The sequence below is a fragment of the Clytia hemisphaerica genome, unplaced genomic scaffold (assembly GCF_902728285.1).
Source record: "Clytia hemisphaerica strain Z4C2 unplaced genomic scaffold, Clytia hemisphaerica genome assembly, whole genome shotgun sequence".
Classification (NCBI taxonomy): Eukaryota; Metazoa; Cnidaria; class Hydrozoa; order Leptothecata; family Clytiidae; genus Clytia; species Clytia hemisphaerica.
In genome coordinates this window covers 166792-190870 of record NW_027104209.1, presented here as the reverse complement: position 1 = coordinate 190870, position 24079 = coordinate 166792, and the positions used below count along the sequence as shown (strand labels likewise).

General features: G+C 34.5%; 4 protein-coding genes across 4 annotated transcripts; all 4 read left to right on the top strand.

Moving 5' to 3' along the window:
- Positions 1-3548: 3548 nt before the first annotated feature.
- LOC136815537 (glycine receptor subunit beta-type 4-like) lies at positions 3549-5497 on the top strand. The gene is made up of 3 exons (XM_067071991.1): positions 3549-3846; positions 4359-5065; positions 5216-5497. The coding sequence occupies exons 1-3, from the start codon at positions 3549-3551 to the stop codon at positions 5408-5410; spliced, it is 1200 nt and encodes a 399-aa protein (XP_066928092.1). The 3' UTR covers positions 5411-5497.
- Positions 5498-9774: 4277 nt separating this feature from the next.
- LOC136815485 (gamma-aminobutyric acid receptor subunit rho-2-like) lies at positions 9775-12008 on the top strand. Its single transcript, XM_067071931.1, has 3 exons — positions 9775-10075; positions 10578-11281; positions 11823-12008. Exons 1-3 carry the CDS (start codon positions 9775-9777, stop codon positions 12006-12008), a joined length of 1191 nt encoding a protein of 396 aa, XP_066928032.1.
- A 1299-nt stretch (positions 12009-13307) lies between these two features.
- On the top strand, positions 13308-15994 carry LOC136815484 (gamma-aminobutyric acid receptor subunit rho-1-like). The gene is made up of 3 exons (XM_067071930.1): positions 13308-13630; positions 14366-15072; positions 15290-15994. Exons 1-3 carry the CDS (start codon positions 13324-13326, stop codon positions 15467-15469), a joined length of 1194 nt encoding a protein of 397 aa, XP_066928031.1. The 5' UTR covers positions 13308-13323; the 3' UTR covers positions 15470-15994.
- Positions 15995-16604: 610 nt separating this feature from the next.
- LOC136815483 (glycine receptor subunit beta-type 4-like) lies at positions 16605-22945 on the top strand. The gene is made up of 3 exons (XM_067071929.1): positions 16605-16970; positions 21031-21740; positions 22120-22945. The coding sequence occupies exons 1-3, from the start codon at positions 16673-16675 to the stop codon at positions 22396-22398; spliced, it is 1287 nt and encodes a 428-aa protein (XP_066928030.1). The 5' UTR covers positions 16605-16672; the 3' UTR covers positions 22399-22945.
- The last annotated feature ends 1134 nt before the right edge of the window (positions 22946-24079 follow it).

Below are 24079 nucleotides of genomic sequence, written 5' to 3'. Positions count from 1 at the left end.
AAGAAAGGTTTTTGTTGAAAATCTTGTGTTGATTTATGCGAGTAATGTAATAACGCCCCTGCATCACAGCACCGCTGGAACCTTTCCCACAGCGGGGTCAAAAATTTCTACTAAAGTCCTAATGGGGATATTCTATTGTTCCAAACAGAAAGCTCAAAATTTCAACATCAATCATCTCTCAGGTAATACTTTCATCATAGTTATTATAAAAAACCCCGGTCTAACAATGTATTGTTTTAGCTTTTTGTTCAATTTTCTTTTGTTACAAACAAAAGACAAGTTGCGATTTGCATACTTTTTGATCACGTTACCAAAATCTCCTCTTGGGATCGGTCTATTTTCTTATCACATGATCAAAAAGTTTGAAAAATAAACCGATTTTGGTACGAAAGCTCCATCTTTTAACAATAAAAAGAGACAAAAGCCTTCCAGACCAGTGTTTTTATAATGACTATGCTTTCATGTTATGAAAGTACAACAAACAAGTTTTATATAATTTGAAAAACTTTTTTATGTCAGGTTATGAAGACCCGAAAATTGTAAGGTCAGCTAACCCCAAAAAGTAGGGGTTGAAATTTTTAAATGGACTATTTTCCCCATTTTCTTGGTTCATTATAGGAGTAATGAAATCTGGACTTTCTTTATTAGAATGACAGTACTCAAAAAATGGCGGAGCCCGATTTTTGAAAATAATTTTTTTGGGCAAATTTGGGTCAAAAAGTGCCTTAAAATAGCGTTTTTTGGACTTAGTAGGAAATTGCTTCATTAGCTTTTTCTATTTTTTTTGCATAAAGATAGAGGATAGAGGGCAAAGGTCTCTAAAAAGTGGCTGAAGTCGTTTTTTCCAGAAAATTGTTTTTGACCGTATCATTTTTAGGAAAAATGAACACTTCTCGCGGTTTGCCTTGGTATTTACTTCTGATTTTTTTGCACAATGATGTAAAATGGTAATGATTTTAAAATCTGATGGAGTCTGATTTCGAAAAAAATTATTTTATGGCCAAATATGGCCAAAGAGTGCCAAAAGAAAGGGTTTTTTTTGCGTGTTAAATTGCTTTATTAGGTTTTTTTTTATTTTTTTGTATCCAGATAGAGGGCAAGGTTCTTTAAAAAGAAGCTGAAGCTATTTTTTCGGAAATTTTTTTGGCCAGTAATTGAAGAAGAATCGAAGAATGATAATTTGAGATTTCGTGATTATTTTTAGTGTACACCCCTGTCTCACAGCCCTATTTTTCTTCAGTGGGGATTAAAATTCCTATTGAAATCCATGGTTAAAAAATCCAGTGGGGATGTCTTTGAGTGCAATTTTTAAACAATGAATTTCAAATGGGGGTTAACCTTTCCAGCGCGCAACTTTTTAAATTTTCACGCTGTCAGCGCGCAACATTTTTTCAGAAAATAGACATGTTCAGTTATTTGATCATAACTCAAGAACTAGGAATCTTTAGAAAAAAAGTAAGGTATCCCTGAAAAGCTACATAAATTCTACAACTTTTAGACCAAGTACCAATCCAAATAAAATATTCCAACAAAAATGGTAGCATCACGTAAACCACAGTTTTTTTTCACGTTTGGCGGTAATGTCATTTTTTTTGCATTTTTCACTTCTAGAGCAAAAAAAAGTGGGGGGAAGTTAATTAAAAAATCTGTCTTTGGCTATTTATCAATCTATACATCATTTTGAAGTAATATACCAAAAATCAGCATCCAGAAAAATCTGTATGTGTCACACCAGCCTCCCAAATATCGGTCACTTTTGCCAAAAATCACGATTTTCGGCTAAAAAAATCCAATATATACAATTTTGAAGTATTTTGATGATAATGTGTTTCCAGAAGCAGCTACAACATCAAAAATGGTGTAAAAGTATTCCCCAACTATTTAAACAACACTTTCAGTCAGTATTCTTAGCTCCTGAAGCTTTTGAAGGGTATCGGCTACCGTGAAACTAGATGGCATAATCGGCGACAGTTGCAAAGTTTCCAAAAACCGTAAGCCTTTTGAGGCAAACTCATTGCTATCAAATCTGGTCTCTCTTGCCCATAAGGAGTGCTAAATGTCATCATAATAATTCCATGTGGCTGTTATGTGGTTCCTGCCATCATTTTGATCCATATAAGCTGTAATCAGGACATCGTTATGAGCCAAGAATTTCGGGGATCGATCGACCGTTGCTGGTGGAGCGGTAGAAGTAGTGCAATTCAACATAAATCCAGGCTTTTCAAATTCTTTGGTGCTCCTTTGAAATAAATGAGGTGTAGAAAACACTTTTGCATTGAATTTGTCCACTTTCCATGCTCCAACCTGAATAAAAAGTAAAAAGCACTGTAAGTTTGGGTCGACTCCGATGGTTTGTCGAGAAAAGTGGTCAAAATGACAAATAAATGGAATTTTTATGCTAAAAACAAAACACAAAATATAAGATATACTTACTGGATGTTTTGCCATTATAAAAACAATGTTTCCATGAAGAAAAGTGGCCTAAACCAGTCAAAAAATCCAAGAACTTTAGCAGTAAGTTTGAAAAACCCATTTCTTGGTCGCCATCTTGATTCAGTGTTTTTCTCTACCTTTTCTCCGAAATCTGCTGCCTGACCACGTGATCAAAACATTACATCACCATATATCAAAAGAAAGCTTAGAACCTCTACTTTCCGTTTCTCTTTACTTCTACGGCTAGCAAAGAAGCCAATGGGAGAAATATAGCTTAGAAGATCACAATGTCAAAAAGACGACTATACTCGTCCGCCGGAACGTATGCTCGACGACTATACTCGTCCGCCGGGCTGAAAAGGTTAAACCAAATTTTCCAGTGGGGCTGCGACCCCAGCGGGTTTTTGACAGGGTTGTTTTTAGAAATTTCTTAAATAGTCTCAAATTTCGTAATTAAAAGAACAACGTTTTTCACTCAGAAAAATTTGACTTGCAAGGGGTTTAATGAGGGAATTTGTTTGACTGTGTTTATTCGTATACCATTTTAATTTTTTCATCAATATGGATATGGTTCTAAAACTTTTGAACTTTTCGTGACTTTTGACGATATTGAGGTATACAACTCAACAAAAAGCCTGTGTTAGATTTAGAAAAAATGAGTGCAGGAGGAGGCGTCTTATATAACAAAAAATATTCAATTTCGCTCTATACCCAATCACTTAAGTAACATTCACAGGTAAAATCGCACGTCTTAAAACTATATAACAAAAAACATTTTCGCAGGAATAGAGAAAATTATTCATTGTTCAGGTAGGATTTCCTTTCACAGTTCCAGTTTACATAATAAAAACAATGCATCTGAAAAGATCTTGGAAAAAGTGAACATAGCGGGGGTACCTGATGAATAATTGACGCCACCTTCCTTCTTTGACAATGGTTCTATGATAGCCATTCATTAAGGACATTTTTTTTACAAAATAACAGTCATTTTCAAAAAGTAAAATGGTAGAAAAATTTGTTATCGAAAAAAAACGAAAAAAGTAAAGTCAGATATTAAATAATTATTCAAAGCTACTTATTTTCAAGTGCATAATAATCAAGTCAGAAACATAACAATGGGTGTTTTGATGTTCAAAATATCATTGTTAGCTTTGAACATGTTCCAACTTACCATAGGCCATATGGCCAGCTTAAACGACATAAATTTAAAGAATTACAGTAAAGTTGCCATCCCTTACTCAGAAGACCCCGGTAAAACCGTTAATGTTAATGTATCAATGTACATTTTAAATATTGGTAGCCTGGATACCGCTAAAATGACATTTGAAATTGAAATGTATTTTGGCATGAAATGGATTGATCCAAGATTGGCTTTCAAAGAATATAATAACGCTACTTATGCGTTGGTTAAAGGTTAGATTTTTCTCTCATTTTTTGCTCCGAACTTACCTTAAAGGGACATAACAGTACTTGCGAAATTTGTAAACTAACTGTATGCGGAGCGGATACAAAATCAAAACAAATGTCACATGTCAAAATAAAAAATCAAACCAAATATGGCTAATTTTGATTGTTCGATTGCGTTTTACAAGTTTGTTTTGGACACGTGATTTTAATTGTTCTCTTTAATGACACGTGGTTCGCGCAATGTTTACATTTTACTACTTTAATGTCTCTTTAATAATTCAAGCAAATAAACAACACCAAAATTTTGATTTTATTAAACAAAGCTTTTTGAGTCTTTACTAACTTATCGTCAGGTTAAAATGAAATTTCTAGGTTAAAAGATATATCTACATATCAGACAAAAATTGTTGTTTATTTGTTTGAATCATGATTTAGTGGCTCGGAGAAAAAATATAATTATACCTTAATTACGCGTTACAACAAAGTAATATGTGCAAAATACATTTTCTACATTTCAGGAGAAACCGCGTACGAAAATATTTGGATCCCTGACTTGTTCGTACGTAACATGAAACATACTGAAAAAAGCTCATTTCTGAAAGATTTGTCAGGAGTAATGATCTACCCTGACGGTATTGTGTCATTGTCAAGTCGAATAAGGGTCGTTGCACACTGTGAAATGGATCTATTGATGTTTCCATTGGATTCTCAGAGTTGTAACTTAATGATTATTTCATATCTGTATAATACGGCAGTAATGAAGATGTTTTGGGCCGAAAATCCGGTGGTTATTGATGAGAGAAGAGACGGACGAGAAACGAAGCTGGATACATGGATGGGGTTCACTCTTGAACGTACCCTGACAACAGAGGATAGTTATGTGTATCCTATAAGTAATTTAGAGTTCCAATACATGATTGCAACATTCGTGCTAAAAAGACAACCACAATATTTCATATTGAGAGGTTTTATACCCAGCTCCCTACTGGTTTGCTTGACTTGGGCTAGTTTTTGGTTACCCACATCCAGCTTTCCAGCCAGGGTAGCACTTATAGTGACGTCATTCTTGGCATCAATCGTGCTTTATCAAGGATCGACACTTCATGTACATCAGATGACAGTTATGCAAATGTTTTTGTTGGGAAACATCGCATTTATTGGTCTGACTTTGGTCGAGTTTCTGATGGCCGTCAAAGTTGACCAAAATACGAAGAAGAAACCACAAGTAAGCAAAACATTACTCACTTTGCCGCAATAAGGTCATTTTTGCAGAATGATGGTAGGTAACACCATGAAATTGCCGGGTCTGCAGCTAGCACCTAAAACACATGTGTGAAGTATAAAAAATCATCCTTTATCTTTTTCTCATATCCAGGCCATTTCAATCAAAAACGAAGCTTATGAAGAAGAACAAATGAACGAGAGCGAACACAAGCGGACTCCAAAACCTCTCAAAGATGACAAAATATTGGACAACTCGGTGGACAAAAAGGCTCGATTTGTCATTCCCATCATTTATATATTCTATGTTGGTGTATTTGTGGTGACGATTCTCTTGAACCAGACATGAGGACATGACTCAAAAAATAATTCTTAGTATCTAAAAGATGGTGAATAGAATTCTTGAATATCATTGGGCAGTTCCATACAATTTCCATATAGGAAAATTTCAAGTGAAACAAATTTCTTGGAAAAGTGTATATACCACCTTACCTGGAAAATGGCAAAATTTGCAAAAGAACCCTTGGAATAAATTCTTTTCATGTCTTAAAGTGAACGAACTAAATTCAGTCGTTCACTCCCTGGAAATTCAAGAATAACTTTTTACCTCCTGGAAAATGAAAAAACACTCCTTTGGACCCCCTGGATATTCTTCTCGGGTTACCCCTGGAAATGTTCGTCCACCCCCCTGCATGGTCATAAAATGGAATGGCCCATTACATGAGAAGATAAAAAACACGATTCTCTATTGTTTTAGGGTTTAGAAACCCTTTGAGCACTTATTTCGGATTGATATATTTGGGTATAAGTCTTTGGTAACAATGGTATTAAGAAGACAATTTTTTATTTATTTTGGCGAGTTTTGATTTTTTATCATTCAATTTAATTTTAGTGACGTGCTTATGTATGAATGTATATAGCGAGATTAAACCTATATAGTTTCGTTGTAAGCAGTGTTTTTTTACCCTTGGTCTCCATTTTTGATTTACTATACTGATGGAAATTGATCCTCTTCCAAACAGAAGTTCCAATTTGTTTAAATTACAGAGATATCAGAATCAAAATTCACAATTAATTCACTATTTACTGGCATTCTTTAATACGTTAGTGCGAGAATTCTTTTGAAATTATTTTTAATTGTTAGATTATCAAGGGTAGGTTGAATTAAGTTGTTATTGGTTAAATTCCTTTTCGTCTACTTGTAATTAATATTTTGATTGATTTATGTGCAGTGGCGACTCGACATAATTTTTGATAATGAGTAAGTAATTGGTCAATTATTTGTATTATATTACTTGTAATTAACTTTTTGATTGTGTATGGTGGCGACTCGACATCATTTTTGATAATGAGTAAGTAATTGGTCTATTATTTCTTTCGAAAGACTTTCTGAAGGGACTTTCATGAAAATTGGTATATAAACTTTTGCAAGACAAGAATTGAATACATTTACTCACTCTTTTCCGCAACAACAGAAATTATTTTCGAGTATTTACAAAATGGTCCGTATCTCCTTTTTGGTAATTTCTTTTCTCTTCACTGCTAAAATTGATGGATTTCAGATTCAAGATTTCGGAATGTTGGCTTGTCCACATAAACAAAATGTTACTATTATTGTAGACTGGATAAATCAGTCATTCCTAGACGAGCTCTTGCTCCGTTTGGAGCGCTTAACACGAAACGAAGATTGCTTCAATGTCAATGTATACCTTCCGAGTGATGGTTTCGTTATTCAATGGCGACCAAACTTCAATATCAATCATTTTGAAAGGAATTTCAATGGGTACACGATGAATATTCCTCAGAACGATTTGGAAAATTTCTTGAAACGTCTTTATAACGAAAAAGTCATAGGAAATAAAACTGTCAAACAAACGTTGGTCTATTTAGATGCGGTTCAACCACGCAAGGACATAGAAGAAACGTTTTCCTTAATGCAAAGGCTTCAAAATGATCGGTTATGGAATATCATTTTTCACTGTGACTATCAACAAGCGTTGCTTTATTCATATGTGAGGAATGAAATAGGCTATACCAAAAATGATCGGTTATGGAATCTATTTTTTCCCAGTGACTATCTTAATGATTTTCCAAACTGGTTACCTGCCCATCGGCTCTCCTTTTCATTTCGGACATTTTTACCTGAGAAGAGTAACACGATCTTAAAAAATCTACTTGATGTGATAAAAGAACCAGATTTCGACCGATATGAATACATGCACCGATACCTTCTTTCAAGAGATGACATGTTTAATGAAACATGCATGAAGGAAATTACTAGGATCAATATCTACATGACGTTCCCTGATGATCTTTATTTTCCGTATTTTGTTGCCTTATTGAAAAAAGTGAACGCTTTGCGTGAAATAAAAAAGACAAAACCGTTGGGGATCAAGATACACTTTACTAAATATAAACTTTACAGACTTTTATATAATTTAAGGCAGTTTACTGAGAAGTTATCCCCTAGTTTAATGCTCACTTATTTGAGCAATAGAGAAGAAATAAATCTTTGGCAAAAAGAAGGTGAAATCGTTTCTTTAAGTATTCGAGATTGGTTCTTCATACCAAGCGATAGAGCACGCGAAGTTTTTTCATCACCAAACATCACCCATTACAGATGGGCGTCTTCAGTTCCGAAAGATTGTATCCGTAATGTGAAAACGAAAACATTTGAATCGATTGATGATCTTATGGAGATGATGAACAAAGATATTTGTGAAAGACGAAAGTAGAATTAAAACATCTTAAAAGCCAGTATATCTATTCATGAGGCTTATTCTGCAAAAACATTCCACCTCCATTAAAAAATTCATTCCAATTCTTATTCGACACTTTGTAGTCAAAACATCGTAAACTCTCTGGTCATTAAAATGTTATATTAAAGTGAAGACATTGCAGTGTTAAATCGAAAAATTAAGTTACGTTACGCACTATCTTTTGATTTGATGATTGGTTGAATAACTGCAATCTTTATGCAAGCCCAGCGTCGATTTTTAACGTTTTCGTGCACTTTCCGAAAGTAACTTTTTTATTCATTTGAGCATAACTTTTGATCTAATGAATCGAATTTAATAAATGACCCATCAAAATTTAAGTTTATATTTCTTCTTTCCAATGGATTAGGAATGGTTTTTTTTAAACTCTTAGATTTCGTGAAAACTAGTTTAAAAGTGAGAAATTCTTTTGTGGCGCACCTGGTAGATGAATGCAAATGAGGATGGAAAATCTCTTGTTTCTTTTTAATAGGCTGTGATGTTATGCATCTATAAAGCTCATCAAAGATCGAGAACAGATTCTCCTTATATAGTGCTCTTTTCTTATGGCGATTAAGTTTTTCAACTGGTAGCAGCAGGTACCACAGGTTTTGTCATTTGAAAATTCCACAGGTGTGGTTAATCACACTCCGAAAAAATCGACCCAGCTTTTTTAATGTAGTTAAGTCTAAATTTATTGTGTTTTGTTAATCGCACTCCTTATGTGTGTGCATACCTTAAATGATTCTGCATGGTACCATTTTTCATGGTTAAGAACTTAACAGTTGGGTCCGTGACACAATTTTATTTTTGGATGTAACATGGGTATGGCAACCATTCTCTAAAAAGCTCTGGCTGAAATTCAATCCTATTTATTTAGCAAACAACTCCGATTTTGTGATCTTCAGTTGTTAGGTATTTGCACGAAGAAAAACGCTTAGCAAAATTTCAAATAAAAAAAAAAACAGTTCATATCTGAAATACCTGAAATCAGGTATTCTACGAGATTTTTTTGATGGTGAAAAAGCCACCCATACCACTTTTTTAAATGTTTTGGTTGGATAATTTTCCTACAACTGCTGATTGTACGCAAGTAAAAGTGCATGAAAATTTTAGTTTAATGTTTTTTAATGTTAAGATTTTTTGGTAAATACATTGTATCGTGCACTCTTTGAATGTTTGCTACACATTTGGTTTTGATTTAATTCTACTACCACAAGTGCAAGGTAAGGGTAACCAAGGGTTTGTAAATATTCCTTGTGAAAACTTTTTCCTGGTTAAATACTTTGCTGCTGTCCCATGATTGAAAAACTTTACCTGGTGCTGCTGTATTATATTTTTACATTGTTTTTTTAGAGTATTTAAAGAGGTTTATCATTCATATACTATACTACTTAGTGTTTTATGTTTTGTGTAGTTAGTGAATGCACCAATTAACTGATATTGTGCATAGTAGTCAGTACAAAATATAAATTACTTGACTATTGTTCATCACCACACCACAACGACCAGAACCCTTCAATACGAAAGCACAGGTATACTCTAACCCCGAGTAAATAATTGTTTTTATGACGGTGTTCACTATACTTTTTCATTTTTTAGGAATAGAAGAGAAATAGACTAGCTTTAATTCTTCGCACTCAGTATAAAAAATACCATAAAACGTTTGTATAGAAATAAAATCTCTCGCATTCTTTATTCAGTAGGAGCCAAATTCAAATGCCCTACTTTCCTGAATACCAAAATGAATATATTATGCTCAATCAATTTTTGCATTTTTTAAATGAAAATTATAAAGCAGTGTATAGATTGATCAATATTTGATATCAAGCTTGTGCATTGAGTATAAGAGTAGCCAAAATATTCTGTCCATTTGATAAAGTTGTTATTTCCCAGGTTTTGGCATAGTCAGTACAGTAGAAGAAAGTAGGTGTGGGTTGAAAGAGAATAGTTTAAAATGGGCCTAATGAAACTATTAGTTTATATGATAATATGTTTAAACCCTGATTGCAATGGACAAATGGCGAGTTTATATGACATCAATCTGAGCAATTACAGTAAGATTTCAGCACCTTATATGACAGACAAGGGCAAGACTGTTGACGTCAACGTATCGATGTATATTCTAAATATTGGTAATTTGAATACTGAGGATATGACTTTTGAAGTTGAAATGTATTTTGGAATGAAATGGATTGATCCAAGATTGGCTTTCAAAGAATATAATAATGATAATGCCACCTATGCAATGGTTAAAGGTTGGATTTTTAGTTCCACGTTCTTTCGCAAAATAAAGTCCATGTAAAATTATAGATCTGATATACATGAAAAAAGGATGGGGTGCAAAATTTAAGCCAAAGAAGTAATTAATAGCTTACAATCTGGTTTGTTAAAATAAAACATCACACAAACAGATGTTTAAAGACGGTTCGAGGTCTCAAAATGCTCTCTGCCTCCCAAAAAAAGATCCTTTATAAAACTCTCTCTAAACTATTTGACTGAGAATGATATTGTGACAGGGTATTGGATGAGATTCTGTCCGAGGTTCTGTCTTAGGAAGCTTCATCTACAATAGCCTGTTAGACGAAAAGCGGGGTTTTATCGCGTTTTAAAACAGATAAAAAATTTGGTTTGTAGGAAGGTACTGGCTTCATCTAATAAGGAGGTTAGGTAAAAGCAAAAAGGCAACTTCGGTGTCAATCTTACCACGGCTTTCTAAAAACATCCGTTGAATCTGCTATTTTATAACTATACTTTCAGGACAAGCAGCTCAAGAGAACATCTGGATGCCTGATATCTTCATCCGAAACATGAAATTTGTCGAAAAGAGCAGATTCCTCATGGACATATCTGGGGTGAGGATTTTCCCAAATGGTGTGGTGACGTCATCGAGTAGAATCAGGGTGGTGGCACATTGCGAGATGGATTTATTAATGTTCCCGTTAGATTCTCAATCGTGTGATTTGATCATTGTTTCTTACATCTACAGTACAGAAGTAATGACAATGAATTGGGCAGCTAATCCAGTTCTGATCGACCAAAGAAGACAAGGCAAACCTCAAGAGAATAGTTGGAAGGGTTTTTGGTTGGAACGTACTGAAACTACCACCGATAGTTATATCTTCGGCATGAATGGATTTGAGTTTCAGTTTTTGATCGCTAAGTTCGTCATGAAAAGGCAACCACAGTATTATATTCTTAGAGGGTTTATTCCAAGCTCATTTTTGGTCTGTCTGACGTGGGCAAGCTTTTGGCTACCTATATCCAGCTATCCAGCTAGAATTGCACTGATCGTGACATCCTTTCTAGCCTCGATCGTTCTTTACCAAGGGTCGACACAAAATGTACATCAGATGACAATGATGCAGGTCTTCTTGTTTGGAAATATTTCATTTATCGTGCTGACTTTATTAGAATACCTATTGGCAGTCAAGATTGATCACAAAAACAGGGATAAAAAACAGGTAAAAATTATATCGTAAATCTTTTTAAATTCTGGTCAATGCAATTTCAGTCCCTGCAATGATATTACGGATATGGAAATGGACTTGAAAAAAATATTGTTTTTCACGGCCGACAATGTAAAATTGAAAATTAACGTCTTGATTACGAACCCCCATCACATCCATTATTTCCTTGCTAAGATATAAGTAACTCCACCTCAAATGTAACAAATTCAAGCATCGAACCTCAATAAAAAGCATAAGAAGACTGGGTCAAAATCTAACATGTTAGGATTGAGGCAAAATGTGTCATGCCCCTGCAGCAATTTTTTTCATAGAAGCAAACATTATGACGTCATTCTTCCTGGTAAATTCTAGCCAAGTCTTTAAGGGTAATAGCTGTATTTTAAGTCGGGCCCGGCGGAAGGCAGCTTTTGAGCAAACGAGATTTTTTGCTCAAATTCCTAGCAAATTTTTATCTTATTTTAAGCTCTCAGCCTCCTTACGTTTATGTGGTTGTTCCGCCGGGCCTGTAAGTTGCACCTTTTTTTACTCTTTGTAGGTTAGGTCTTTCACCAACAAATCATACAAAGGTTCAATTCACCACCAGACGAACGAGAAAGAAACATCATCATCTGATATTGAACAAGTCAATACAGTGGACGAACAGGCGAGATATAAAATACCTTTAATATATATGGTGTATGTTGCAGTTTTCGTGGCAGTCATCTTACTGAACATTGAATGATGAAGGGTCTATCTGGATGTCTTCAAAAGGGTGGGTAAAAAGGCTGACAATACGGTGCATGGTACGGTGCTTTGAGATGTTTGTGTTAAACCAGATCTGGTGATTGGATGTCTTCATGATTCTTCTGGCTGGATCATCTAGAAAGGAAGAAGTGGTATGGTCAGACAACTGAAACTGAAACAAAAATGAGATAGCAAAGTATTTAAAAAAAAGAGCTATTTCTCTAGCAATCGTTTGTTTGTTTCCGTTTCATATCAGACACATATTTCATATCAGGACAGTGTCTTAGTATTGTTATATTATGCTTATATAAGCAAAAAATATTTTTCTTTTCCTCTTTTTGGCCAATCTTGTTCCACATTCGTGTCAATCCAATGCAAACGATATCACTCTTATTTAAAAACAAAACCTTTTGGTTCTCCCAAAGGATGTAAAATAATATGTAATTCTAACACCCCATGGGACCTGTGAGCAGTACGAAACTAAGATGAGAAATAGACTAAAAACGTTTTAATTAAACTCATGTCATTTTTAATTTAATTTTTTTTTATTTTTAAGATTTTTAAATACAATCTGGAGATTACATTCATGGGCCCCGGCGAGCCATTTTGAGTGAGGGGGCCAACATTTTGGAAAAAAATGTTGCCCACCATGGTTGGGCGATGAAGAATTTTTTTCACTTTTTACACCCTCAAACCACCTTAAAACGATGGGGAGAATAATAATTTTTGTTGTTTGATTTGGTCTCAAACCAGCTTAAAATAGTAACTCTTAAAAACGTATGACATGGTCTACCAAAAAGTGGTCCCCCGACCCCCCTGCCCCCCGTTGACGGGGCCCGTGACATTGAGACAAAGTTGATTTATTACCGATTAAATTTTAATGTGCTACATTTAATCAGTACTTTTTCTTGTGATTTAATGAAATATGTCAAATAAAAAGATTATATTTTCATCAAGTACGTAACTGATTTCTTGATATCTCAAAGGGATTAACTTCGTAACCATTCAGACAAAAGTGATTTCAAAAGGAAAACCACTGGGAAAGCTCAATGCTTGTTGTATAAACATAGTGACAAAACATTATTGAAGTTTTGACAGATAGAATCTTCTTGTCCCGAAAATATAAACTAAAATGAAAATTTTTGTTCTTGAAAAAAAAAATTTCACTTTGAATGTGTAAAAAATCGTCTAGATAAGAAGATTTGCTACATCAAACTTTTAGATAAAACTTCTCTAGAAAATATATCAGGAGCGAGAAAGTTACCACGAAACGGTCTCCAATACCAGAGACGGAGGTTCCATTATACAGAAATATGGAGTTAGCGGGATTGAAAATAGTGCTGTCCTTATTGACTGCTTTTTGGATTCAACCATGTTACGGGGTGAATATAGCAAGTCTCGAAAACATTAATATGACAGAATATGAAAAAGTGACGCTACCATACCTACACGACAACAACAAGACGGTTGAAGTTAACGTATCAATGTATATTTTGAATATTGGAAATATGAATACACGAGAAATGACATTTGAAGTTGAGATGTATTTCAGCATGAATTGGACAGACCCGAGGCTTGCTTTTGAAGAATATCATAATGCATCTTATGCACTTGTGACAGGTACTTCTATTCTACTTTTTTAATTATATAGGTACCTGTCAGGGAAAACTTCGTCGGGGAAAAGTGACGAAATTTTGGCAAGTGACGAATATTTTTCCCGACGATAATTTTCCCCGGCCTTAATGCGTTTACCAACTACTAACAAGTGGCGAATATTTTCCCCGGCGAAGTTTTCCCCGATAAAGTAACTAATCTTGGCAGGAATTAATTATGGCAAAACAAGTTCTCCCCAAAATAAAAGAATAATTTATGGCTCCACTGAAATTAAATTACACCCCTGTCTCACAGCCCCGGCGGAACTTTTTTCCTCAGTGGGGATAAAAATTCCTATAGAAATTCTATTGTTCCAAGATTAAAAAATCTGGTGGGGATGGTTTTGGAGTCCAATTTTTAAACTTGGAATTTGGAGAGGGGATGAAATCAAAATCAATCTCCCAGTGGTGCTGAAATTCAAAGGTTTTCCCGACGAAATTTTTGCTTAATTTTCCAGTGGGGCTGGGGTCCCAACGGGTCTGTGACACAGGGGTGTTAAATTTCTTCGTATTTTTCCAAAATAGCACATAAATATAGTTCAAAGCTCATTTCTGGCAAAAAAAAATATCAACTATCCTACAATAATCGTGGCACGTGTGCTAAAATGTGCGTGTACTAACAGTTAGTTAGAGATCAAGTGAGCCCAACGGAAAATACTTAGGATGAAGCATCAGACTCATTGAGTCCTCAAAGTTTTTTTAGGTGAAATTGCATATGAGAATATTTGGGTACCCGATCTCTTCATTCGAAACATGAAGTTCGTTGAAAGCAGTAAATTCCTGAAAGATCTGTCCGGAGTGATGATCTACCCTGATGGAGTCATTACTTTATCAAGTCGTTTGAGAGTTGTTGCACACTGTGAAATGGATCTATTGATGTTTCCATTAGATTCTCAGAGCTGTAACTTGATGATAGAATCGTACCTCTATCATACCGATGTCATGAAAACTTATTGGGCCGAAGACCCAATAGTGGTGGACAAGAGAAGAGACGGAAGAAAAACAGAAATCGATACTTGGATGGGTTTCACTCTAGAAGAAACTAAAACCGCGTACAACAGATACATATATCCACTTAATGGGCTTGAATTTCATTACATGATTGCAACTTTTGTTTTGAAACGGGAGCCACAATACTACATTCTAAGGGGTTTTATACCAAGCTCCTTACTTGTCTGTCTGACTTGGGCAAGCTTTTGGATACCAACAACCAGCTATCCAGCTAGAATTGGTATCGTGGTAACATCATTCTTGGCATCTATCGTCCTTTACACTGGATCAACGCTGGATTCTCATCAGATGACAGTGATGCAAATGTTTTTATTTGGAAACATCGCATTTATTGGTTTAACTTTGATCGAATTTCTGATGGCAATTAGGTCAGACAAGAAACGGAAGATGAAGCAGAAAGTGAGTGTTCAATAATAATTTTCTAGAGCGCTGTGATAAAATGATGATTGACTAAGCAAATATTTTATCAATAAGATCTATTTACCTCAATATGCTATAGATTCACCTGGTTGATTCATTATTATTTATCGAAAAATGCATCGTAAAAGGAGAAGAAATGGGGTAAACAAAACTAAAGCTAATTGTCGTCATAAACTATCTGTTTTATTAATTTTAGGTGATAATTGCGATTGACTTGATAAAGGAAGACAACCAGACGATCGAAAAAGCAGACTCAAAAACATCCGATGTTGGAAAAGAGAAGGAAAATTTAGTGGACAAACGAGCTCGTTATATCATTCCATTTGTTTATTTGCTTTATCTGGCAATATTTGTTGCTGTAATCATGTTTCATTGATGCTTAAGAAAGGCAGTGTAGCTCAGGTCAAGTCAAGTCTGCAACCGTAGTCGGAAACGACCTGAAGGCTCCTCAATTTCGGTAGCTATCTACGCGAAGGGAGGGCGCCACTCTCTCTCTATGGATTTCTCCACTTACCCTTGATCCTTCTCTTTTATTACTAAGCATTTAGCAGAGAGGCATCAAGTACTATTTTGGGATCTTTGATGAGACCAAGCCAGAGATTGAAACCACGACCTTGCACACCGTTGCCGAACAAGTTAAACAAAATTCAGCTTCATGAAAACTAGCACATTTGCAAAAAGGGGATGTCACACGTTTTCCTGGTGGTCTAAAAGCAGGGAAATCAATAGCATTCATGGTTCAATACCTTGTGGTAGACTTAAGTATTTAACCAACTTTAGTTATGTTATGCCAAGTTACGTAACTTTTATGATTTATCTAAATTTGTATTGAATGAAACATAAAAAGCCTTTTTTTTTTAATTTGTATTGATTAATCTAAAACTTTTCTAAGTTTAAAACCAAAAATATAATTTAGTCTAGACAGTGACAGGTGGTCATGTGGTTATTTATCATCATTCAAATCCAAAAAGAATGCAATAACAAATTTATGACTTCTCCTTGATAACCTTAATGTAATTACTTATTAATAAAGCAATTACAAAATGAATAAACAAATTTATGAAATCTTTATCTCTGATACACCCACATGTGGGTTGACTTTGTTGTCAAGGCAACTGACACCTCCCACTAAGTCAAATCATTACCAAGAGATGAGGAAGCTTCATACAAGGCGAGCCTTTGATGCTTTAAGAGAAGTTTTTTATTTTGAAAAGGAAAATTGACCAAGTATTCTGGAATCAATAACAAACTGGATTTTAAAAACCTTTGGCTACCGCAAAATGAAATTTAATTATGGATTTACAGGGAGGGGTTTTAAAAACCTGAGATTAGACAATCTCTGATTTTTTTCCTCATTTGTTTATTAATTATTGAAAATATTGTCATGGCATAAAGAAAATTATATTCAAAAAAATATTGAAAACAAACTATAAATAGTAACTGATCAAAGATTTATTCATCATTATACCCAAATTAAAACTGAATTTTCTAGTAATCGATAGCATATTATTTGGGCGAACTTTTACTATCACGAACAGGCAAAGGAAAACAGGAGCCTTTTGGTTCTTGAGGCAACAAAATGGAGATGTTAAAAATCTTATTTTGTTTAACACTATGTTGTTTTGGAGTCATTGCTGGTGAAGTTATGGCAAGCTTGAAAAACATTAATATGACAAATTATGAGAAAGTGTCATTGCCATATATAGCAGAACAAAACAAGACAGTCGATGTTAACGTATCGATGTACATTCTAAATATTGGTAATTTGAATACACAAGAAATGACTTTCGAAGTTGAAATGTATTTTGGCATGAAATGGAAAGATCCAAGATTGGCTTTCAAAGAATACAACAATGCTTCGTACGCTCTTGTAACAGGTTAGAAAATTAATATTTATATGATTGAGAAACAATTTGAAATATGTACATATTATAATCCCTTAAAAATTATAGCCAACGTATTTTAACCAACCCTCCTTTGAACGATCAAACTTTTAGAGTCCATAATATTAAACTACCTTAAGAAATCCGTATCTTAGACATATAAACTCTATAAGAACATCATTAATGTGAAAAAAGTTTTCAAAACAATTTATTTCATCAAAAGAGATGAAAGTCTAAAGTTTATCAATGATTGACTTAAAAAATCATAAAAACAACAACAAACAAGACGACTCAGAGTCGAAAATTTCGCAAAGTATTTGATTATAGTGGGGGCCACTATGTCGCGAAAAAGCTTCTCGTGTGCAGCAGCTTGTGCAAAGGGATTTTATGATTGAATATTGTTCCTTAAATGTAGAAGATCAAAATTTGAGAGGTGGGGCCGGGTAGGACCACCCGCTGCCATGTAAACTGACGTCATTGGTTACTATGGCAACCAAAGTAGTCAAAATTGAAAACATTTTTGTTCCATTCGAAAGAGCATGAAAAACTGATGAAAAAAAAGATCACAACCTATATCTGAAAATGAATATATCATGAGATATTAAGGAAATAAGGCAAAATGACGTCATGAAACAATGACGTCATCGAAAAATAAAGATTTGTCAAAATTCAAAAATTTTACTTTTTTTTGGAAAGAATACCTATGGTGAACATAAAATATTATTGCGAAAAAGTCAGAAAATCCTTTTTAAGAAGTGTATTAGCCAAAATTGATATTTTTAAATTTTGCCTGTAATAATGTGCTGGCTGGGCGTACTCCCAGGCTCCAACCTTCGTCAGACAAAAATTGAAAATATCAACAAGCTGCTGCACACGGGAAAACATAGCGGCCTCTACTATTATTCATAAATGAAATAATCATATTAAACGACTGGGGAATACAAGGGTTGAAGAATGTCAATCGGACCTCTAACAGAGAATAAAGTTACCCTTACAGAGACAAGGCGAAAAAGTGACTCTTAGAGCACATTTTCAAAAAATGTTCTAACCTTCTAGAGATTTTTTTGACTTTTCAAGTTCGTACCTTAAATAATTCCGAGACTTGGGAAGGTTAAAAACAGAACCTTAGCATCAGCATATACCTGGTATATACCTATTTATGCCCAAGTACATCCCCACACCTTCACCATTAAAAGAATGCAATAAATAGAACGGGGCTAGAGCTATATTGTCACCCAAATGTGAACTGTCCCAGTGTGGCCAAGTTACATTTCAATATCATACCAATATCTTTGACTATTTACAAAAATATTAAAATGTTTACACCTTGTAGATAAATCAAAAATAACTGTTTCAAGGCTCGAAAAGCAAAAATTTGGAAAATTACATGAATATTTTAAATTTGATGGAAATTAATTTAAATTTTTAAGGCCAATTTTTTTTCTGCAAAAATGTTTTACCTTTAAGCTACTGCTACTTTGTTACTGCTGTTACTTGCCTTGCATCCATATCATTGAGACGTGGAGTTACATATTTTTTGAGAATTTATTGATTGACTAGTAGGAAATTGATTTTGGAGCAGGTCGATCAAATTTGATTGACTTCTATTTCTTTTTTTGATGAATAACCAATCAATTTGTTCCAATATTCGATAGGTAATGAAGCCCATTAGAAAATTTTGAGTATTGATCATTAATTGGATTTGAATGATAGCATAAAATCATCAAATACCTATCAATTACTGTACGTTGGTCTAATGTCAACATCCCCCTTCTAAATTCAACATCCTTCTTTAAAGATAGGAATAATTGGAAGGTCAGAATCGCTGATGGAAACTATTTTTCTTTGCTTAGCGATCAGAGAAGAAAATACCTTTTGTCTATATAAGTGATCCCAGCCTTCCTTCCTATTATTCCTATCTCTAAAGAAGGGTGTCGGAATTAGAAGAGGGATGTCGACATTAGAGCAACTTACGGTACTAGAACCTATCGATATCCAGTCAATTAATTTGTTATCGATAGAAAATAAATCAATTGTTTTGAGTGGGAGTCTAGCAATGTATAAAAAAGTTTGTCTTTGAGTTATATATCTGATCAATCAAAACTCAAATCCATTGTATATACAGTATTCAATCAAAGTTGATACAGATTTTACAGTAAGATTTTGATATAGACTTCAACAACAGTCTTGCCGTTTTCCCTCGCATCCATTTGAGTTGACCGGGTGAAGGCTCGTACACTTTCCAAGTGAACCGCTGTGAGTGGGAATCCTAAACTTTGACGCCTGCTTAGCAATCGGTTGGCAAATGATATCATACTTCAGGATGCATTGTCTCTTATTTTCCCCTATTTTCCACTTTCCTATCTTCTATCCTGATTTCTATCTTTCCCAAATGCTTGTTTTCTAAGTATTTTTCTGAAATTTGCCCGTACCGGTGAAACAGGTCTCCCACCCTGGCTCGAACCACCAAATGCAAGCAACCTTGGTTTGCAATCCCAATGCTTAACCGCTTGCGCCAACGAGACACGACAGAAAGCTGACATTCATAAATACTTATAGCGTGTAATTTACAGACCATAACTAAGAAAGCTCCAAACCCTACCGGCCTTCGGCCTTATATTGTGACTCTCAAGCTCCAACCCTAACCCTAACTGATAATAACCGAACCCCCGTCTAGGTCCGCGGATTGGAAGATTTCACTTGCATCCTGGAGTATGATACCGTTTGCCAACTGTAGCAATCAAGGTAACTTTTTCCAATCGATGACTAATCGATAAATAATCGATGGATTGGATAATGTACGTTAGCGTATTATGTGATCACTTAATAGAACTAGAACTAGAACTAGAACTAGGATGATATCGTTTGATTTCAATAATTGATACATGATAGACAGAATCGAAAATCAATATTTTTTCACGGGAAGCTCGATTGGCTATCAATTGTATTTGTGATCCATTTTCCACCGATTTATTCTTAAGATGTTCGATTGATCACAATTGACAGCCAATGAGTCCAATTGATTAAAAAACTAATCCATCTGTCTATTATCAGTTAGAATAGTCTTGATTATTGAAATCAATCTAAATCCAATCTATCGGTTGGTTACCAATTAGTCATCGATTGATATTGAGCCTGGAAAATGACAATTAACACATCCATCGCACCTACTCTAGCTAGCGAAAAGTAACTTCTCTATCACTTATAGATTGACACCCCTGCTATAAATTATTTTGTGAAATACTTAGTAAATGATAATCTGTCTTACAACACAACTCAATCAAATATCAACAAATAATTCTACTTGTAAAAATGAAGATCATACCCATACCTGGTCTGTGTTGTCTGTATTATTGCTGTTGTGTGTAGTGATGTTCAAGAGCAACTGTAATTGTAAGATTCCTATCACTTTATTGGTGCATTACTAACTACACAAACATAAAATACTATGCTATTGTAAAGAAATATAAACCTCTTTAAGTACTCTAAGAACATCAAAAACATGATAAAAACACAAAGATCTAGAGCAAGTCTGACAGCATGATCGAATCCGCCATTTTAAAAAAACTAGCAATGTTTACGAATGCTTGGTTCCACCTACCTAAGCACTTGCGGAGTGGAATCATTAAATTTTATTTTAGCGAGTGAGTTCATATTATAGAATCTTCGAGAATGTTCTAGAAGTTTCAACTACTTTCGTTTTCTAATTTTTTTTCCGCACCGCCGCCGCCGCGAAAGACGATCGTAATACTTTCGCTATGCGAAATTAAAAAGAGCCCTTTTTTAAGTCAACCAGGGCAAAGCTTTAAACTATATTTTTTGATCGAATGAAACGTTTTTAAATCTTACGACATTCTAAGATTGAAGAGTTTATCTTCGTTTTTCCATGTTTTAAATTTTCTCTTTTTTCATAATATTCCACTCCAAATTATCTTTTTAACGAGCACGAAACCGGTAACTAATTCAAATTCTATAAAAGTTATTGAGGTTTGAAAAATCACTGCATGCTAATTTGAAATAGACTAGTTGAAACCCTATTCTCCCTTCATTTTAGGGGAGACTGCATACGACAATATTTGGGTCCCAGACCTTTTTATTCGAAACATGAAACACGTCGAGAGCAGTACCTTTCTTAAAGATTTGTCAGGAGTAATGATCTACCCTGACGGTATTGTGTCATTGTCAAGTCGGATAAGGGTCGTTGCACACTGTGAAATGGATCTACTGATGTTTCCATTGGATTCTCAGAGCTGTAACTTAATGATAGAATCGTACCTCTATCATACCGATGTCATGAAAATGTATTGGGCCGAAAACCCAGTTGTCATCGACGATAGAAGAGACGGGAGAAAAGCTGAAATCGATACGTGGAACGGTTTTACTCTAGAGGAAGTTAAAACCACTGAAGATAGCTATATATACCCGATCAATAAGTTAGAGTTCAAAAACATGATAGCAACTTTTGTATTAAAGAGAGAACCACAGTACTACATTCTCAGAGGTTTCATCCCAAGCTCATTGTTGGTCTGTCTAACATGGGCAAGCTTTTGGCTACCCACATCCAGTTTCCCAGCAAGGATCACCTTGGTCGTGACATCATTTCTAGCATCAATCGTATTATATCAAGGCTCAACCCTACACGCTCATCAGATGACAGTCATGCAAGTGTTTTTGTTTGGGAATATTGCATTCATCTTACTGACACTGTTGGAGTTTCTGTTGGCAGTAACGGCTGATAAGAAAAGAGAAAAAGAGTTGGAACAGGTAAGTACTTTATACTCTCCAAATACAAACTTGATATCAGAAGTGTGAATCAGCGAAAATCACCTTCACACCACAAAAAGAAAATCCTAATATGGCCCACTCATCTTCCAGTCAAAAGTTGGGACGAGAGATGAAGTTTTTACAAGCTCTTTATTTGATTTGATTTGGTTGGTCGTTAACCAGTAATAAAACAATTTTGTTACTTTTTCTAAAGAACGCCTCATTTTTAACTACAAATGACCAGTTACTAAAGTATCTTATAAAAACTTTCTCTCATCTTCCATTTTTTTCCCCTATTCATCGATCATAAATTTCTTAAATGAAAAGGTTCAGCATTCTCGAATTTGATTAAATTTTAAACATCCACTTATTTTTCCAGGTCAATGCATTTATCAACGATTTGTTGAAGAGCGAGGATATTCAAATCAAAGAAAGAGAAGAAAACACCACAATATATACCAACAACAACATTAACAACAATTCAAAAGAAAACGAAACTTCAGTTGATTTGAGGACAGCCATGAAAGAGAAATCAATGCTCGATGCTGACAATGAACAAAAAGTGAATCGAGTAGACCGCAAAGCCAGATTCTTGGTCCCTTTTGTTTATTGTATCTATGTTGGTGTCTTTGTTGCCGTCATTCTCCAACACCGATGAAAAATAAAGGGGAAATCAAGATAGGAGTGAAAGGAGTTGTTTAAATTCAGAGGTTGCACAAGTTGGACACGAAAATATAATACTTGTATGTTGTTCCAGAAAGAACTCAAATAAACTTTGTATCAGCAAAACGACGATGTCAAAATACACTTTTTTATGAGAACACGAGGCGGAAAATTAGCCAAAACCTACGAACAAATTAAGAACAATCCGAGCATCGCATTTCAGAAAGTACTAATTTTAACAGACTTTAAACCCATTTGAAGTTTTTAAGTAAAGAAACTATAAAGCGAGTTAAGAAAATTGTAAGAACATTTTAAGAGTGAAAATTTCAAAAGATTAAGAACTAAGGCTAAGGTTGAGCAAAAATTTACTGGTTCTTATAAAAAAAGCGTGTATTTGAAACTTTAAAAAAATGGAATGGCAAAAAGTAAGTGTTTGGCGAGTACTTGCCCAAATTACGTTGTCAAATGACTCAAAATAAGATGGCAGCAGAGTATTAACAAAAATTTGGCCTTAAAAAAAAGGGGGTGTCACCATCCTGCTACATAGCTTAAATTACATTCAAATAAAATGAATGATTTAAAAAAATGATTGCAACATTTTTAATATAGCCTAGTTAACTAAGCCCACACGGCTATAATGGCAATATAACATTTTCGGCGCTTTAAAGATTTTTTTATATTTACAGATTTTAAGTTTGCCTTGGAATACTGTTATTCAGTCACAACTTACCATCAGATTTATCCTGGTGACTGAATCAAACTAGCTTAGATTTCTAGGCTATTTTTAATATTCAATTTTTAGTTTTGTCGATTCAGGTTGATCTAGATTTTAAAACCTTTTTAGAATTTAATAGGAACTGTATGTTACGGAAAATGATTTATCAATAAATGATTCATAAAATTCCCATGGAAAAATTTCAATGGCCATTCAATCAATATAAAGTTATTCGCGAAAGAATTAAATTTGAAGTTAAAAAAAAAATTGGTTATCAACCGGTTGCATTCCATACTTAAATTACGAAATATATACAATTCTTCACAAGTCAGATTTAAGATCTCAAAATGTTTCCAATCCCCTTGGGAAAATTAACCCCTTGATTTTTCCATACCGTCCCTGGTCGTTTTCTTTCCGTTCGTATCACTGCGAGAAAGGGGGGTGTTAATTTATCGCTTATAATGAAATTTTGCTCTTTTATCTGTTCGTTTCATATCATTCATGAAAAATAAGTTTATCAGATTTATGACATCTTGACTAGATGTTATGGTAAAGTTTTCAGCATCTGTTATAGTTTCACATTATTTCACAACTTTTAATTCATGCCGAGACTAGAATAACTATAAAGTCCCAACGATAAAATGATTAATATTTATGTGGAACTCAGAGAGAGAAACTAATGTAGCACTCGAAGATATACACGTTTTTGTTATGTATAAGAACAAAGTATATAACAGTGCCGTAGCAACTGGGGGGGGGGGGGGGGGCAAGGGGGGCTATGCCCCCCTCCCAATAATTTTTTCAAAAATGGTTATTGCAAAATGCAAAGTTTTTCTTGTTTTTTCTTGAAAGCATTTTGTTTTGAGTGCATTTTCAAGCAATCTAGAGCTTAAATTTTCAAAATTTCCCCCCTCGCCTCGGGCCAAACCATGGTTGGCCCTCGCGGTGTCATTAAACTTCA

Excerpts from the sequence above, each read along its gene's own strand:
- LOC136815484 (XM_067071930.1), top strand. The coding sequence starts at position 13,324 with ATGGAGTTAGCGGGATTGAAAATAGTGCTGTCCTTATTGACTGCTTTT. Across the intron at positions 13,631-14,365 it reads ATCTTATGCACTTGTGACAG|GTGAAATTGCATATGAGAAT; the intron begins GTACTTCTATTC and ends AAGTTTTTTTAG. Across the intron at positions 15,073-15,289 it reads AACGGAAGATGAAGCAGAAA|GTGATAATTGCGATTGACTT; the intron begins GTGAGTGTTCAA and ends TATTAATTTTAG.
- LOC136815483 (XM_067071929.1), top strand. The coding sequence starts at position 16,673 with ATGGAGATGTTAAAAATCTTATTTTGTTTAACACTATGTTGTTTTGGA. Across the intron at positions 16,971-21,030 it reads TTCGTACGCTCTTGTAACAG|GGGAGACTGCATACGACAAT; the intron begins GTTAGAAAATTA and ends CCTTCATTTTAG. Across the intron at positions 21,741-22,119 it reads GAGAAAAAGAGTTGGAACAG|GTCAATGCATTTATCAACGA; the intron begins GTAAGTACTTTA and ends TTATTTTTCCAG.
- LOC136815485 (XM_067071931.1), top strand. The coding sequence starts at position 9,775 with ATGGGCCTAATGAAACTATTAGTTTATATGATAATATGTTTAAACCCT. Across the intron at positions 10,076-10,577 it reads CACCTATGCAATGGTTAAAG|GACAAGCAGCTCAAGAGAAC; the intron begins GTTGGATTTTTA and ends CTATACTTTCAG. Across the intron at positions 11,282-11,822 it reads AAAACAGGGATAAAAAACAG|GTTAGGTCTTTCACCAACAA; the intron begins GTAAAAATTATA and ends TACTCTTTGTAG.
- LOC136815537 (XM_067071991.1), top strand. The coding sequence starts at position 3,549 with ATGGGTGTTTTGATGTTCAAAATATCATTGTTAGCTTTGAACATGTTC. Across the intron at positions 3,847-4,358 it reads TACTTATGCGTTGGTTAAAG|GAGAAACCGCGTACGAAAAT; the intron begins GTTAGATTTTTC and ends TCTACATTTCAG. Across the intron at positions 5,066-5,215 it reads ATACGAAGAAGAAACCACAA|GCCATTTCAATCAAAAACGA; the intron begins GTAAGCAAAACA and ends TCTCATATCCAG.